Source organism: Neolamprologus multifasciatus, chromosome 19 (genome assembly GCF_963576455.1).
Source record: "Neolamprologus multifasciatus chromosome 19, fNeoMul1.2, whole genome shotgun sequence".
Lineage (NCBI taxonomy): Eukaryota > Metazoa > Chordata > Actinopteri > Cichliformes > Cichlidae > Neolamprologus > Neolamprologus multifasciatus.
The window spans coordinates 2,383,135-2,399,573 of NC_140457.1; the positions used below are offsets into that span (position 1 = coordinate 2,383,135).

Genomic DNA, 16,439 nt, shown 5'->3' on the forward strand with positions numbered 1-16,439 from the left:
TGTTTTGGTCTAAATGAGCCGCTTGCTAACTTTAGCCTAGCCTAGCTTATAAAAGCTTAAAATCTAAAAGAGCTGCTTGCTAACTTTAGCCTAGCCTAGCTTATAAAAGCTTAAAATCTAAATGAGCTGCTTGCTAACTTTAGCCTAACCTAGCTTATAAAAACTTAAAATCTAAATGAGCTGCTTGCTAACTTTAGCCTAGCCTAGCCTATAAAAGCTTAAAATCTAAATGAGCTGATTGCTAACTTTAGCTTAGCCTATAAAAGCTTAAAATCTAAATGAGCTGCTTGCTAACTTTAGCCTAGCCTAGCTTATAAAAGCTTAAAATCTAAATGAGCTGCTTGCTAACTTTAGCCTAGCCTAGCTTATAAAAGCTTAAAATCTAAATGAGCTGCTTGCTAACTTTAGCCTAGCCTAGCTTATAAAAGCTTAAAATCTAAATGAGCTGCTTGCTAACTTTAGCCTAGCCTAGCTTATAAAAGCTTAAAATCTGGCTCCTGTATCTGACTGAAAACTGCAACATGCAGTCCAAAAATTTAAGACACAAAACAATGAAATAGAAAGTGAACAATGGGATTTATTACAGGTGGTGTATTTGGATTCTATTTATATTCATGTTGGGAATTTTAAACTGAAATGGGAATTAAAAAGAGAAGAACGCGTGGAAGTTGGAGCCCAGCGAGGTAAGGACCTCAAGCTCGCGCTGCTATTTTACAATTACAGCCCTCAATAACCAGCAAACGCTGGCGTTTTAAAGTCTGGCTGCTCAGATGGCCTGAATTCACACTTGTCAGTCATCCAACGCTTCGCCCGTACACACACATACACATTCACATACGACACCACCCTTTAACTCAATTATGGCGTAAATTGGACCCCTGTTCACACCGTTTTTTCACAGGGCTCCATCCCTCCTGTTAGATATGCTCTCCATTTGTCTTGCAGACACCTGCAGATCAGCATGAAAGGAATCGCTGCTTTGATCCTGGACGTGTAATATACTCAGGCGGACATGTGCGCCTTGTGATCCCAACGTACGCACGCCCGGCGTGTTCAAATATCTTTGCACAGCGAACCATCAAAGACAGCAGAGGTTAAAGTGGCAGCAGACCCGTTTCAACTGCAGCTACTTCCAACTTAAACTAATAATAGTACAGATGAAACTGTGCAACGGGATGCCCGCGACAGATGGCGGGGGAGTTTTTAGGAGATTATTTAAAAAAGAAGTTACAGAAATCGGCGACTCACCTCGGTGCTCCTGGGAGGCAGGGCGCACGATTGGCCTCCAGCATTGCTTTCAAAGACCTGAAACCCAGAGACAGACAGTAAGAAGTACAGACAGAGGGGCACCACGCTGACTGACTCATGAGCCATTAGCACCTCGCCATCTCAGCAACACACATATTAAACACACACGGTGCTTTTATGCAGTTAATTAAAAACTACGCATGGCGAGTGCAGCGCTTTGATACTGCTTCCAAACTGTGGCCTTTGAAGGTGCATTGGTGGAAATGTGCAGTGTGTGAGTGAGTGGAGGAAATGTGTGTGTGGACACTGAGTGGTTTCTGTAGCAGAGAGATCAAAGGGGGGAGTCTGAAAGCAGAGGGGAGGGCCAGCTCCCACCTATGCGTCTCCACATCCACAAAGTTCTCCGGCTCCTCGAGTCCGTCCTGCCTGTCTGTGATTGGGAGGCGTGTTGCTAACCCTGCGGCCTCAGAACGTTTCAACAACTCTATAATACGGCCGTGACAGAGCTATCCGTCATGAGGGCGTGCCTCGAGTCCTCGTTTAAGTGGACTGCAGTTATCCGGCTGCGCTCTGACAGTCTGTCAGCAGAGACATGACAAGCAGCACAGCAGCAAATTCAATTCACTATTTTGCTCCCCAAAAAGCTCCGACATGAAGTCAAAGGTTTGTTTTTGCCGTCAAATTAAAAGGCTCAAGCGGACTTAGAGGGTCTACAGGACCAAGACTATGTCTTTACAATCACAAAGAAACTTCCAGCTCTTGTTCTGCTAACAAGACTGCGTCTCTCCGCAGCACGAGGACGTTTATAAAATAGCTGTAAATGTTGCTGCTTCGCTAAAAAAAGCCGGCTTATTTTAGAAAGCTTTAACAACTCTTCCGCAAATCCTCGGACCTTTCTGGCCTACTTCCCACAAACGACTGTCGGCCAGCTCCTTACTATATCCGGAGCTCCGCTAAGGCGGATGAGAGAAGAGAAAAGGGGAGAGCAGGGGGGATGACTTTGGGGGAAGGTTGTGGAGTGCGCCATCAAAGTGGTAAATGGGATTTAGGCTTAGTCAACACACATGAGTCAGTGTGGAGACTGTGGGAGAAGCACCGCCAGCTCTCATGTTTATGCTCTGAGAAATGGGGCGGCTGGAGGGGGGAGAGGGACAACAAATGGTGATAGAAATTAGGAAACCGCACGGTTTGAGAGATGGAATAAAATAAGGAGCTTGGAGAGTGTTTTTAAACTGGTGGATGGAGAGAAACCCTTGGAGATGGCACGTTTGGGAGGACCTGAGGAGCGCGTGAAGACGTATCACTCGTCAGCCCAACTTGCGGAAATAGCCAAGGAGCCGATGATGTCGTGTTTGTGACAGCGACAGTTGAATTTCCCACAGAGAATCACAGAAAACCAAAACTCGCGCCGCACTGACCCGCTCGCTCTGGGAAAAGGATTAAGGAAAATAGCAGATGTCCAGGAAACCCCAGCATTCAGAAAATCCCTCAGAGCGCTCAGCAGCCATTAGCTGTTCATGATTAGCCTCTAAGTAAAGACAAAAACACCAGAAAACACTAAAAAAGAGCTCGTGGGCAAGAGGAAACCTGGGGGGGGAATAAAAGGAGGCTGTTTAATATTTAGCGTCTTTACACCAACCATCTGCTGGTGTCTGCAGGGCTGAGGAAACCGTGGAGAACGCCATCTACCACATATGGCTTTTAATAATTCATGCGTGATGCAGCGCCACCTCGGCCGCCTGCACTGTGAAATGTAACTGGGCCTCATTAGGCCGGCTGGCTGGAGTCCCCCCAGAAAAATAATAACACGTACACGCATACCTAGCCGGGGACAGACGTGCGCAAATGCACGAGCATAAATATCACAGAGCAGGTGGCGGGATAGATGAGCCCGACGAGAGCAGGCGAAACGGGACGGGCGGCATTTTGCTCGCCTACCGGAGAGCCGCGCTCGGGAAACGTTGGACGCCACGCTGACATTACAGCACAAAGAAACACAAAGTTACATTCCTCTGCTTTATTAGAGGCTCGACTAATGAACAGGGGTCCATAAAATTACACAAGTGTTTCCTCTGGTGATGCTTAAAATAGACCACCAAGGCTCGTCTCCAGGGCCGTATCTGCAGGGCACAGAGCGCTGCATTTCTGTATCAATAAATAACCAGCTTGCATGAGTCTAATTACTAACCTGAGAGGATTTAGATGCCCCCCCCCCCAATGCACCTGGGTGAGGAATGCTCCCTTGTGTTTACGTTGATGGGAGGTTTGCGCTCAGCCTTACAGGAAAGCAGGAGGGATGTGAGCTTATGCGCTTTTCATTTAATAAAGACTCCTCTGGGGGAGGAGGGGAAGTGTGCAGAGAGCGCTGCGTGACTAAAACCGTCTCTAGCTATTTCTTTCACATTAACAAAGGCACTGCACATGCGAGCGAGCGACGAGCCAGCATGCTTTCAGGTTGCTCCATTAACGAACGTGCACACTGTGCACTGAAGGCTCTTTCTGCTCATGTACAGTAGACGTGAACACTGGCTGTAATCATGCACGTTCATGTCGTTTATGAGGTTTTTTTAGTGAATTTAAGATAAACAGAAGAATCAGTGCATTAATGTTTAACCTGTTTAATTCTTTCTTTAACCCTTTAAGACCTACCATAGAACCAAGTCTGCCTGAGCTTATATTATATGTTTACATGCTGTGGAGCCATTTTTGGGAGCATTTCAAGTTGCTATACATCAATACAACCATTACAGCCCAAATTTTAATAATATGTCTGCATTAAGTGCATAGTAATTACATAAATTGCAAAAAAGTGCAATAAACTACAAAAACATTGAAAATCGTTTTTGTTTTTTTAACATATATTTCTAGTTAGAGAAATTTAAGAGGCTTATCCCTCAAAACTGTAAATACAAAAAAGTTGCACAAAATAGTTTCCCACCACAGGAAATTTATTTTGAGTGTCTTCATAGTTTTATTTTAGAAATACACCAATTTTTATACACTGCAGGAAAAACGAAAATAAATATTATAATGCAAATTTGCAAAAAAGCAGCATATGCATCAAAATAAACTATTTCCAGCAGTGCAATATGAGTCCTAATCATCCCAGAAACGACACAGAAAGTCATAAAGTCAAAGATAACTTTTAAAAACACCAGTATAGGCTCATGAGGCCCGGCAAAAGTGTTTCTGGAATATTATGTTTTTGTTGCTGCAAGTGCTTTTTATGCAGTTTTTGCAAAGCTATATGTGGAAGGAAACCGTGACCGAGGACAAGCTGATGGCATAAGATGTAAGTACAACTCCTCCGGTTTCATATGCAAAAAAAATTATTGTGCTAGCTCACGTGGTTGCAGAGCTACCGGGATTTAAATGTAGTTGCGCAAAACGGAGCGTGCTGCTCTGACCGGCTTTAAAGGGTTAAACACATAATTATATCAAAACATCTTCAGATGTCTGTGTGTTCGTGAATACCTGTGAGACAGAAGGCCTCTTGTCACGGCCTCTCCTCGTGAGGTTGTCGAGGCCTTTCAGGGAGGAGAACAGGCCTCGTTTGCGCTGTCTGTGAGTCAGGGACAGGGAGCGCCTCCTGACCGTGGCTTCGTCTCTGGAACAGATCTGAGCAGATACACTTTATCAGCACTACCATCACATTTCTCAACAGAAATCTAATCAAACCATCTTAATTAAGTTCAATTTCCTCCCGTGATGCACAAAGCGAGCGTTTGCACGCTGCTTTATACTAAACTGAATAAAGAGTTTTCAAGGTTAGACATCAAGTAAATCAAAACGTCGCCTCTTTACGTATTCCTTACCAGCGCATGAAAGGAGGAGACGGAGAAAATCCCCAGGCGTCCCAGGGTGGTTTTGGTGGGGCGGCCGGCGATGGCGAGCAGGCTCTTCGGGTTGGGCAGCTCTCCGCCCTGCAGACTTGCGAGGTAGCAGCGCATCCTGAAGAGATCCAGGTTGAATCTCTCCAGGTTCTGCTCCCACTGCTGGATCTGAGGGAAAAGGAAAGACGCGCTCGGTACAAGATCTGAAGTTGAAATTGTTGTTTGGTAGGTGAGCGAGCAGAAGAGCGCCGGGGGAAATAATAATGGAGGGAGTCGAGGGGCGGGGAGGGAATGAAAGAGGGGGATCCAGGGTCAGTCTGGAGCTTTTCAGGGAGCTGCGATTGCTTGCAGATGTTGGTGGAGGGTAAAGGCATGAGTTCTGTGGAGGTTTGATAGTGAAGGATGACTGCATATGGAGCAGACGAGAGTGTGTGTGTGTAGTAAACTCAAATGCCCGTTTTTATGGACGACTTGAGAGGCTGATGATGTTGCACAGACCACCAGTTAAACCTCCACACACACGTACAGGCCCCACGTCCCCGTTTGCACCATGTAAGCTATAAGAAAGTGCTTATTCTGTTGGCTGGAGACCATTTTTAATGAGAACACTCAGTTAAACAACGCTCCATAACAAACTGACTTTAATGGGTCTCGTCTGCACCGCGAGTTCATTTACAATAACGCACCCTATGGCGCTCGCTCACATTGGCGGCATTCTTTCGGATTAGGAGCAAACTGAGAAAGGGCACGAGGGCGGCGTTTTATGAACCCTGTGACTTCACAAACATCTTAAACACAAAGGTTGCACAGAAATCGCCGAGAGGCCGACACGTTGCTCGTATGAAGCTGGAACTGCGCAGGTAGCTGGGTGAACGTCCTGAGAGTCAAAGGTTCCTGTTTGAATCTTAGAAAGTCTGGAGATCAAGTCAAAGTCGAGTCAAAGGAAACATTTTGACTTCTGTGCAGATAGCAGCGGCTGAAGGAGCACAGCAGAAACCTGTGGATGGCTTTGCTATACTCATCCCTTAAAAGGATGCGTCAAACAGCTTCCTGTCTGCTGCGGCTCGTGGTCTTTTTATCCTGCTATTCTTGAGTCATTGTGTAAAACGCAGCGTACCGTAATTTAATTCCCACTGAGCGGTTTGAAGATGACTTTAAAAGGGGGTGGGAGGCATCGCCGCTGAAATCAGATAAGCTCTTTCCTTAAAACCTGCAGAGCCGCTGCTTTGGAAAAATCCTTTTTATGTATAACATCTGACAAGATGTGCGCGAGCTCCAGATTGATCGGTTTGTCGACAGTCAAATATCCACGTCTTTGTGCCGGGACGGCCTGAAATAGTCCTGCAGAAAATTCGATTTGATGACTCATGCTGGGGCGCGTTACTGATGAATAGAATTTTTGTCTTAATGCTTGATGCATGTAGCAGGTTTGAGTCAGCGCAGGGAAAGAAACGCACATCAGCAGTCATGTTTGGTCACATCTGGCCGGCGTGCACAACTTACTTCCATTTCAGAGCTTTTCTGTTAAGAGATTCTCTTTTCTTATTTTCCCTCTTTAACATCTGCCTGATCTCTCTACACATGCTTCAATGCTTCACTGCCCTGTGTGTGTGTGTGTGTGTGTGTGTGTGTGTGTGTGTGTGTGTGTGTGTGTGTGTGTGTGTGTGTAGGCTTCAAACATCTACTGGCACCGTAGACATAGGTGGGGGTAGGCAGAGACATCAAAGTAGTGCCCTGTTGGTGCTCCACAACTCCCCCAGAACCTTAAATCTATCATCAGCCTCATGGCGTCTTTATCAGTCCGGTCCTGACCCCGTCATTGACTCCAACCATGTCCGTCTTCTTGTCTCGGCGTAGCAGCTAATTGAAAACAGACCTGAGGACAAAGTTGGGCGGTGACATCTCCACGGATCAACCCTGCAGTGAGCTTTTATCAGGTCCTCGTGTCTAATGTGCAAAAAATGAAACGGACCGACCACAACAACAGCCTGACGCTGCAAAACAAACTGACTTCCTGTCAGTGTTTGTCTTCCTGCTAAGCTACAGGTTTGGAGATTTTTCCAGCCCCAGATCTGCTGTATGTAGGCTAAAACAGCGCTGGGTGCTTCGGATTCTCCCTCCGGCTGCGAGGAGGCGGGAGAGGATAATGCATGTTGAGAGCCCATTACCGGGAAACATCTGGAATCCCAATCACATGTTTGGGGAGAGAGCTGCTCCCCTGGGCCCCTCGCGACGCGTTTGGGACCGAAGCATTTAGGCCACTTCACCCACCCGCAGACGAAAATGAAACACAGGCTCGTCGCCGCAGTCCAAAACAGAAATAATCAGAAAAATGAAGTAGGGCGCATCGTGTGGTTTCACCATGAATTATGCAGGGTAACGACACGCAGATGAGTTTAAAAACTGAAACGAGCACACGTTACGCCACCGAGTCCGTTTGTCTCCGCTGCAGATTTTCTCTGAGAATTTGTCTCAACGGCAGGAAGTGTGCGCGCCTCATCGCCACCTGCTCACCTGGTTTTCGATAGCTTTGCGGTTCTTTGGATCGCCGACTACGGTCAGCTGCAGCTCGGCCATCTTCTTCATCTTCCCGTCCATGTCGATCTTCTGCAGCAGAGCACGCACCTGGCTCCGCAGCAGCCGCACCGTATCCTCCTTCCCCTGGCGCTTGGCCAGCAGCGAGGCACTTGCGGAGTGGATCGCCGTCACCCAGTTTTCCAGGTCGGTCTGGTTGCTCGCCTGGAAGGCAAATAAAGAAACGAGGAGCTCAAACCGCTGACCAGAATTTCCATTACATGCACGATAAAATTACTGCACCATTTATCTCAGAAAGATCATCAGGAGGCAGCTGAAAGACTCCTGCTTAAATCAAGGTTAATGTGCTCGTTTCATCCTGAGAGGAGACTGGATGAGAATCAGTTGAACCCTTTTTAAATGAGACTTGGGCTCTGAGGTCATTTTATATGAAAAAAGAAACCAGCATGTGTGCAAAGACTTTCTGAGAAGCACAGGAGTCAGGTGACTCTTCACCTGGAAGAGGTAGACGTCTCCATATGAGTTGCTGAGGCAGAACACGTTCTCCTTCTTGGGATGCTCAGGAACAGCCTGCACGATGCTGTCCTCGGCCAGGAGGGCGTAGCGGGGCGACAGCTCCTGCTCCGGAGAGCCTTTACTGTAAGTTTCATAGAACAGCAACGTGCAGCCTGGAAAGGAAGGAAATGCTTTTACCGTGTGATTATTGCAGACATGAAAAATAATCGAAGCAATGAACTTCAGCAGACATTGAGACATAAAAGCACAAATCCTGCACAGAATCAGAAAAACGTCAAGAATTCATCTGAGTTTCAAGGACAGGACACCGAAGCTCACCTTTCAAGGTCACCCAGTACTGCTTCCACTTGCGCCGCGTCACCAGCTCCAGCTTCCTGTCCTTGTGCAGGGTAACGAGGGGTTTGAAGGAAAGCCAGCCGGCCCGCCTAACCACCCCCTGCTCTTTTTCAAACAGCAGGTCGAGCTGCTCGAGCGAGCCTTCGGCAGATTCGCTGCTGCTCTCGTCTTCCTCGGTGCCGGTGGACGGCACTCTTCTCTCGCCTCCCCCCTGCCCGGTACCCGTCTCCAGCTCCCTCATGAAGTTTTCGTAGATGTTCTGGCGAAGGGCATCGTTGGTCGTTTGGTGAATGGCTCCTGAAGATTGGGCCCTGGAGGCTCCGGGAAACCAGAGGAGGCTGGAGACCTGGGAGGGGGAGCTGGTGTCTGCAGTCAGACCATCCACCCCACTGTCAAAGGTATCACTCAGGTCCTTGTAGCGGGGTTCCTGAGGAGGCACAAAAGGTGAAAAAAGTGAATGAAGAGTGTGAGAAAAGTCAATTGGAGGAAGATCAGAAGTGTGGGGCTGTGGATTACAAACTTGGCTGCATCCACATTTAGGCAAAACACAGCATGTTTGCCCCCCAGGTGTGCAGACTTCTGTAGGTACCCGTGAGCTTACAGCGGGACACAAATCAACTCTGCTTCTTTCAATTAGCCCCGAGGCGCTGCGAAACTTTTGAAAAATGGAGGCAAACCACTCGAACCTACTTCAAAGTCTGCGTTACAGTCTCGAAATCCTTCCTAGGCTGAAAAAGTGGGACAAATTTCCTGTGATGGCACCTGAGAGGTTGGCACCCTCCAGGCTCAGACGATTTCACGTCATTTGAGGTCTGCTTTGGCTTCCCAATTCCCCAAATGAATACTTGATGGAATTGCACCCTTTCATGCCTAATGACAGCCTGCCTACACTTGACTAGATCGGAGCATCGATTCCGCCCCTGGCAACAGCGTGCAGACGGCGTCACGACAGAGCTGTCTCCATCTTTTGTTCATTAATGTGTTTCGCTCCAACCTGTCTGCGTCTTCTCAGGCCTTAACGCGCATTTCATGCTGCATCCACACTCACCCTTCTGCATATTTACATGCACTTCTGCCTCGCTGCGCCCTGTAACCAGGCAGCAAAGGGTTCATGTTTAAGTTTCGCAGCAGGACTGAACCCGGTGAACTCGGCGCTCGCTTGAGGACGGGCTTTGTTTACCATTTCGTCCTCTTGTAGCAACCACGAAATGCACCGTTGTTTAGTTAGTAGCTGTAGATGCACGCTGTGCAGAGGGCCGGTTTCCTCTATCCAGCCTCTCCTCGCCGTCCTCCATCTGCTTTTCATTACAAGCAGATTCTTGGTCTTTGGCATCGGGGTCGCTATGTGACCTTTAAACCCACGAGTCCAGGGGAACCAGAGCTGATGACCTGCTGAAAGGAGGCGCTGTGACCAGCCCGCAGAGATATCGCACGCCGACGTTTGGCATCGAAACGACTCCCAAAGGAACGAGAAAATAAGTTTTAAACAGCTCAATGACTTTAACGAGAACTTGTTGCATGCCCCGTTGATTACGGAGAAAGGAAACCCCCGAGCATTAATCACTGACTTGTTTGTGAAGTTGCCTGATTGGTTCAATTAGTTTATACCAAACTGCACCAGAAATGTAGACTTTGTAAGTATTTATGTGCTTCACACAATTACCCGTAATCAGCATTGATTACCAGACCTCGGTCCACTTGTTTGAATTTTACTTCTGGACGAGGAAACCGGAGCAGATCGATCCTGCACCAGCACGTGGTTATGAATTAGCGTAATGCGAAGCAGCAGCTTTAGAAGGAGGCGAGTAAGCACAAGGTCAGAAAACTGCGTCACAGCAAAGCTTCTCGCATATTTCACTGCAAATAATCAGACGTTTCAGCACGAGAAGCAGCTTACACAGTCTCCGAGAAGAAAACGCCTTCTCATTTGTTCTTCTCTGCCCTTTGTTTTGCTCCTAGACTCAACCGACTGAGCACCAATCCCTATTAGCAGATTTATTCTCCGAGGAACGTGCGAGGGGAGACCCGAGAATCTGAACACAACAACCAGAACAAACATAAGTCACTCATTAACGTTAGAGGAGGGGTTAAATCTTCAGCTCGGCTTTAGTCTCACTCTGCAGATCCTCTCAAAGGCTTACAGCTATTCTCTTGGCAGCACCCAAACAGCCTTCTGAAAACTTTTACAAGGCAAAGCTAAACGAATTAATGCGGGAACAATTGCTCTCAAGCCCTCAAAGACGGGAGGGACGAGAGTTCAGGCTCAGTTTAAGCAAATGTTTTAGGTCAAATTAAAGCTTCTAAAATGTTTGTACAACCGAAATCAGGCGTTCCTGCGAGCACGTGCAGGCAGCGGGCTGACAGGCTGCTCTCCTCCCAGCACAGGTATCGTTTTACTCACACAACGATCAGCTGTCCGCTCAAAATTCAATGCACCTCCCACAGACATCTTCGGTAACGCAATTAATCGATCCAACTTGTAAACGAACGAGCTAAACGTGTAAAAGAAAGTCCTGCACGTTGCTAGAAAACAGTCTTGGCGCAATAATACTACTATTCACCCACCCAGTAAAAGTATTCGTATCTGATTACCAGCCCCGCACTCCTCTTCGTCGGAGCGTCGTCCATGCTTCGGCATTGTTCCCTCCTCACAACTAGACCCAGCCCTGGCTGCTTTACAGATTTCATTTCGTGTCACCCCGCTGCGTCCTGTCCTCAGACAGCTGGTGTTGTGTTGCTAAAGGACCAGAGGACGGTGGTTGGTTGCCAGCCATGCCAGGACAACCGCTGTGGCCCGCAATCACATAAATCTTGCCAGGAGGGAATCTGTCTGATGACCACTCCCTTCTTGGTAGTTATGAAGATGCACTAAGATTTTAAACTATAAAATCATCTGTATGCATCCTGTGAGTGATCAAAGAGTGTAATTCATTAAAGAGTCGTGTCTTCTGAAGGCTCACCTGAGACTGAGACTTCCTCTTCTTGCGGCTGAGGCTGCCCGTCCAGTCGCTGAAGCGTCTGATGCGGTTTTTGATGGAGTCTTTCTTCTGGAAGATGAAATCCGGCCCCACCTGTTCCTGCCGTTGCCCCTGGTCACCGTACTGGTGCAGGTTCTCGCTGACGGTGTGCGATTTGGGCCTGCGACAGGGCAGAGTGTACGAAGAGTACTGGCGGGGCTCCGGGCATTCTTCTTCCAAAGGAACGTCCAGGACGGACGCAAAGGACGCTCGGTGCGGCCTCTGGCCCGGCGGAGGCTCGTGTAACTGGGAGGACAAGTCCCTGGCTGTGGGGAAAGTCGCAGCCATTGTGGGGTCTTTGTACAGGTCTGTGATGGACAAAGGGGGGGACTGCTCTGCAAAGGAGACAATTTGGTGAATGGGGGAGTGTGCTAACGTTCTGCTGGCGGAGCAAGGCTGGTCCTGCTCACACAGCTCTGTGCTCGGCCCCCAGGGGGAGTCATACCAGGAGCCGTCGGAGCTCAGTGAGCTGCCTTTGCTGGTTCTGGCTGTGGAGGAAGTAGAGGCTGGAAGCGGAGCGCCACTGGACCCGGGCAGGCTGGGAGTCGATGCCGACTCCACATTGGGGGAGAACTTGAGGAGTTGGACCGGGCCAGTGGCCTCGTCCAGGTGGAGAGGATTCCCCGAGGTGTTGGTGAACTCCACCCTGAGCGTGCCGTCCTTTTTGATCACCACCCGTGGGCTGCTTTGTTCCCCTAAATCCCCGTGCTCGTCGTCATCTCCGTTCAGGGCGTGCCCGTTGAGTTCGACCCCGTATGGATTATCATCATCTGACATGTGCCGCTTCCTTATGCCGCATCCAGGGGACCGATGCCAGCGGTGCTGAGCCGGGCTTCCCCTCACTCCTTTGGAGACGTAGTCGCAGAGCCGGGCGGAGTAAGGCTGTCGGCTTTTAGGAGGCGACAGACAGCCGCGGCCGACGCACCTGGCCTTGTATCCCGAGCCTACTGGAGCATTTTTCCACCACGAATGAGGAGACAGAGCATCACCTTTGGCTGAGCCTAGCTTTAATGAATATGGCTTCTGTTTCCCGGGGAAGATCAAGCTGGTGCCTTTGGGACCCTGAATGCTGTACTGGCTCTCTGAATTTCCCATCCTGCCCTGGAAAAACAGAAAAAAGGAAACAAAGCCATAATGTCACGCCTGGAAAATTCGTGGTTCTTACACATTAGACATGGTATGACATAATGCTGGTTCATCAGAGGCATAAATTTAACTCATTACTCATAAACAATAACGGGTACACACAGTCATCTGAGCTACAGCAGCAGGATTTCCAAAGCTTATTCTGCTGCATCGGGTCACTGATGCTTAATGATGTCTCCCTCTCACTCTTGTAGGAGCAGATAACTGACACCAGTAGGGATGGGTACCGGTATCCGGTGCCATGATGGCACCAGTTCTGACATAAACGGTAGTAACCAGACAGAAAAGCAGCGCACATTTCGGTGCTTTATTTCCTGAGCTGTGATACACTTTGGATTCTAGCCAATCATTTTACGTTCCGAGGATAGTAGGCGGGTCCAGGTACGTACGTTCTTTTAGAGCAGAGCTACAGATTAAAATGCCCAAGGTGAAGCGGTCAAAGTCTGGCTGTACTTCACAGCAAAAGATGAAAACTCAGCAGCTGCAACAAGTGCTTTAAGCTGATACTGTGATGCTGTCAAAGGAGGTAACACCTCAAATCTGATGAAACACCTGGCGACGCATAGCGTTTTTTTAAAAGCTGAGAAATGCGCCGTATTTGATAGCTTGCTGCGAGACCTCACACCGAGCACATCTACTAGCCGTAGCCCTGCCAGTGTAGCAGAAATGATGATGATGATGATGGCAGCAGCAGCCGTTCTTCTCTGCGTGAGTAGCTTAATGTTGTTCGTGTGTAATTTACGTTGAGTAGGCTAACCACGTTATTACATTAATGCATGTAAGGTGAACTAGCAAACACCGTCGTAGCTACATGCAGCTGTCTTCTTGTTTGATGGCAGATACTCCCTTCACCCTGGACAAAAAGGCTAAAATGACCAAAGAAAAAGTGGAAAACAGTTAAACATGAGAGGTTTTTGGACAAAGTTTGTGTTTTTTCCATTGTTTAAGCTGCTTCCAGCCAAGAGTGATACCATATATGCCCCATAGCTGCAGAAAAGGCTAACATTGTTATCTTTTTACAAAAAAACAGCTGAACATGAGAGGTTTTTGGACCAATTTTGTGTTCTCCATTCTTTAAGCACCTGTTCGAGCACCGTTTAAGCACCGGCACCGTTTCAAAAGTACCGGTTTGGCACCGGTATCGGATAAAACCTAAACGATACCCATCCCTAGACACCAGCAGGCTTTAGTCTGTCGTAGTCGTTACGTTGACAATTAAAAACCTTTAGATGCTTCACAGCTCTCTTACATTAGCATCAGAGAGCTGTGACAAGACTCCACACTGCCGCTAAGACTATTACCGTAACCGCCGTCGCCCATGATGTGATTGCATAACAGGTGGAAGTAAGGCCAAACACTTCTAACAGCCTTCAAGTCTTTGAATTAGCACACCGAGACGATCAGGAACTAAAATAAACCTGCATGACGCGTGAGAAGGATGCAACACTTCAGGTCTTTATAAGATTGAAAATCTCTTTTTCAAGAGTGGCCTACCTATAGATAAAGAAGACAAAGCTGAGGGGTTTAAATAAAGCATAACGCTGACCCTGAAGGCTTCGTACACTCACCTCTGAAGCCTCGTCTCAGACTGGAGCTTCTATGTTCGCGCCACTCTCCGCCTCATCTCTCAAAATAAACTCATTCCTGTCGTCTGGCTCATCTGAAACACAGAGAGAGGTCGGCTCAGTGCACGAAACTGTAATTGACTTTGTGTAATGAGCAGAGGACAGCATTTGGTGCATGCACGTTTGTTTTTTCATCTTGTAAAAATGATTCAGGACCTCGAAAATGCAAAGTACAAGAAAAGTACGAGGTAGCACGTCCAGCAGTGCCACACAGACGCTACAGCGCGCCCCCCCCCATCAGCCGTCCAAACCAAACATTTGTTGCATTTTTCCACCTCCCTCCGAGTAAATGACGTCGTCTTTGATCGGGTTTGGGAAAGCGTTTCAAAGCCAGCTACAGTTTACCCGTCTGTTTATTTTTAAACCTTTGAATCCTCGCTTGCTTTTTTCAGCCATCGTCTCCAAATTCGTCCAGGGGGCCGGGATCCAAAGGAGAAGAAAGAGCGCACCACGTGTCTCTCCAGGCAATGTGACTGCCTTGCGTGTATGTAACACAACACGCCTAAACGCATGCAGTAATGCAGTCTGAGAGGGCTTTCGAGCAGTGCTAACTCTGCTAAGCCTCGCAGCATACGTGCAGCATACGTGCAGCATGTGTGCGGTTACAGTAAAAACAAAGCTGCCAAGTGTCACCTCAGGATTAAGTGATCTGCAGCATTAAGAGTTTATCTGCTCCTGCTTGGGTGCACCTTGACTGCCAGGTGAGATTAAGACGTGTTAAAGTTAAAGAGCGCGTTTAATGCAGGGACAAAGGAATTCCAGGAAACATCAACATTTTAATAGAAATAAAAAATGAAAAAAGCCACTTGAGGAAATGATTCTCTTCTTCTGCAGCTGTTTAGGACGAGTGTGAAAAGTAGCAGCAGAAAGCAGAGTGGAAACTTGGCTGTGCAGACGAGCAGGCCCGGTAATGAACTCGAAGCGCGAGTCTGACACGATCACAGTATTAACTAAACATTTGCTTCATTTCATAAGAGATATAAGGAGAAGATGTTGAATATAAGCATGAAATATAATCTGAGTTACTGAAGCAGCTTTTCTCCAGGAATACATCTCCAGATATATCATGAGATGCTTTATTTATCCCACAGTTGGGAAAATTGCTGCCATTATTCTTACGAACCCTGGAAAAAGTCAAGCTGGGAGCGTTTGTGGAGTATATGGTCAAACGCTTCCTTCGTCTTCAGTAATCTGACCAACGATAGCCTCCCGACTTCTGTTGTTCAAGAGCAGAAGGAGCTAAAAAGCAGAGTTAGCCTGATTCAGATGCTTTCTACATGAATGCAGAGCAACTCAACTATTCTCTTTCAGGAGTAAAAGACTAAGGAAGCAGCTGTCGGGAATCAACATAAAGCTGGTTGTCAAACTTGTCACAACGACGGCTTTCTTCTAAACGCCGCCACCGATGCTTTTCTTGCAAAGTTTATTCAGGGGAGAGCAGAGCTGTGGGTATGAAAGGCTCAAAGGCGTGCCAACACACAAACTAAGGCGCACGTTTGCCTTCTGCTGCGCCGAGCCGGAGCATTGTGCGACTGTTTTCGGAGAACAACGAGACAAGTCTTCCTTTTTAGCCGCGAACCGCTGCACCCAGTCGTGAACTCTCCCTCCCTCTTCCCCTTCAGTCCTCTGTTCGCGTTAAAAGGCTTCCTGCAGGCCATCTGCTCGAGGGCAAAGGGAGCATTGCCACCCCGTGACCTGGCATTCTTCTCGGCCCGGCCCTGGGCGACTCCTACGTAAGCTCCGTGTTTAGTCTGGCACCGTGTGTGTCTTGGGTCTGCGATTCAGGATAACGGTGAGGAATGAGCCACGCCTCGTTTTGGTGTAAACACAGCAGGTATGTGAATTGTCGAGGATGTAACTGCCTTTTTATTTTCACCAAGACCACCGTGCATTTGTAGCAGAGAAGCTCCAACCTCTAAACTCAAACCCACACATGCAGAGTCTGGACTTTCCTAACCTGGCCCTTCGTGTCCTTGAACCTAAACTATAGAAACAGCAGCAGGAAAAACTCCGGACACAGCAGTGACACACTCCCTGAAGCCCCACGGTAACGTCACGCTGCTGCTAGGGCAGCTTTAAACCTGCTGAAAATCCAGGCGAGGTTTTGTTTGAAGAAAAGAATATATCACAGTGACAAAATAACCTCAAATATAATAAAAGATACCAACAAGGTTTCATTCTTT

At 47.9% G+C, this 16,439-nt stretch overlaps 1 protein-coding gene across 4 annotated transcripts in view; it reads right to left on the minus strand.

The window, feature by feature from the left end:
- Positions 1 to 16,439, minus strand: part of tiam2a (TIAM Rac1 associated GEF 2a) — a 94,174-nt gene that overhangs the window by 31,791 nt on the left and 45,944 nt on the right. For 2 of the 4 annotated variants that reach the window (XM_085144186.1, XM_085144185.1), the window contains exons 2-8: positions 11,429 to 12,586; positions 8,451 to 8,895; positions 8,112 to 8,284; positions 7,596 to 7,820; positions 5,064 to 5,249; positions 4,723 to 4,866; positions 1,249 to 1,305 (exon numbers count right to left, since the gene is read on the minus strand). In XM_085144186.1, the coding sequence (XP_085000312.1) occupies positions 1,249 to 1,305; positions 4,723 to 4,866; positions 5,064 to 5,249; positions 7,596 to 7,820; positions 8,112 to 8,284; positions 8,451 to 8,895; positions 11,429 to 12,580 (2,382 nt within the window). In that variant the 5' untranslated portion in view covers positions 12,581 to 12,586. The other 2 variants (XM_085144184.1, XM_085144187.1) reach the window with 2 other exon arrangements.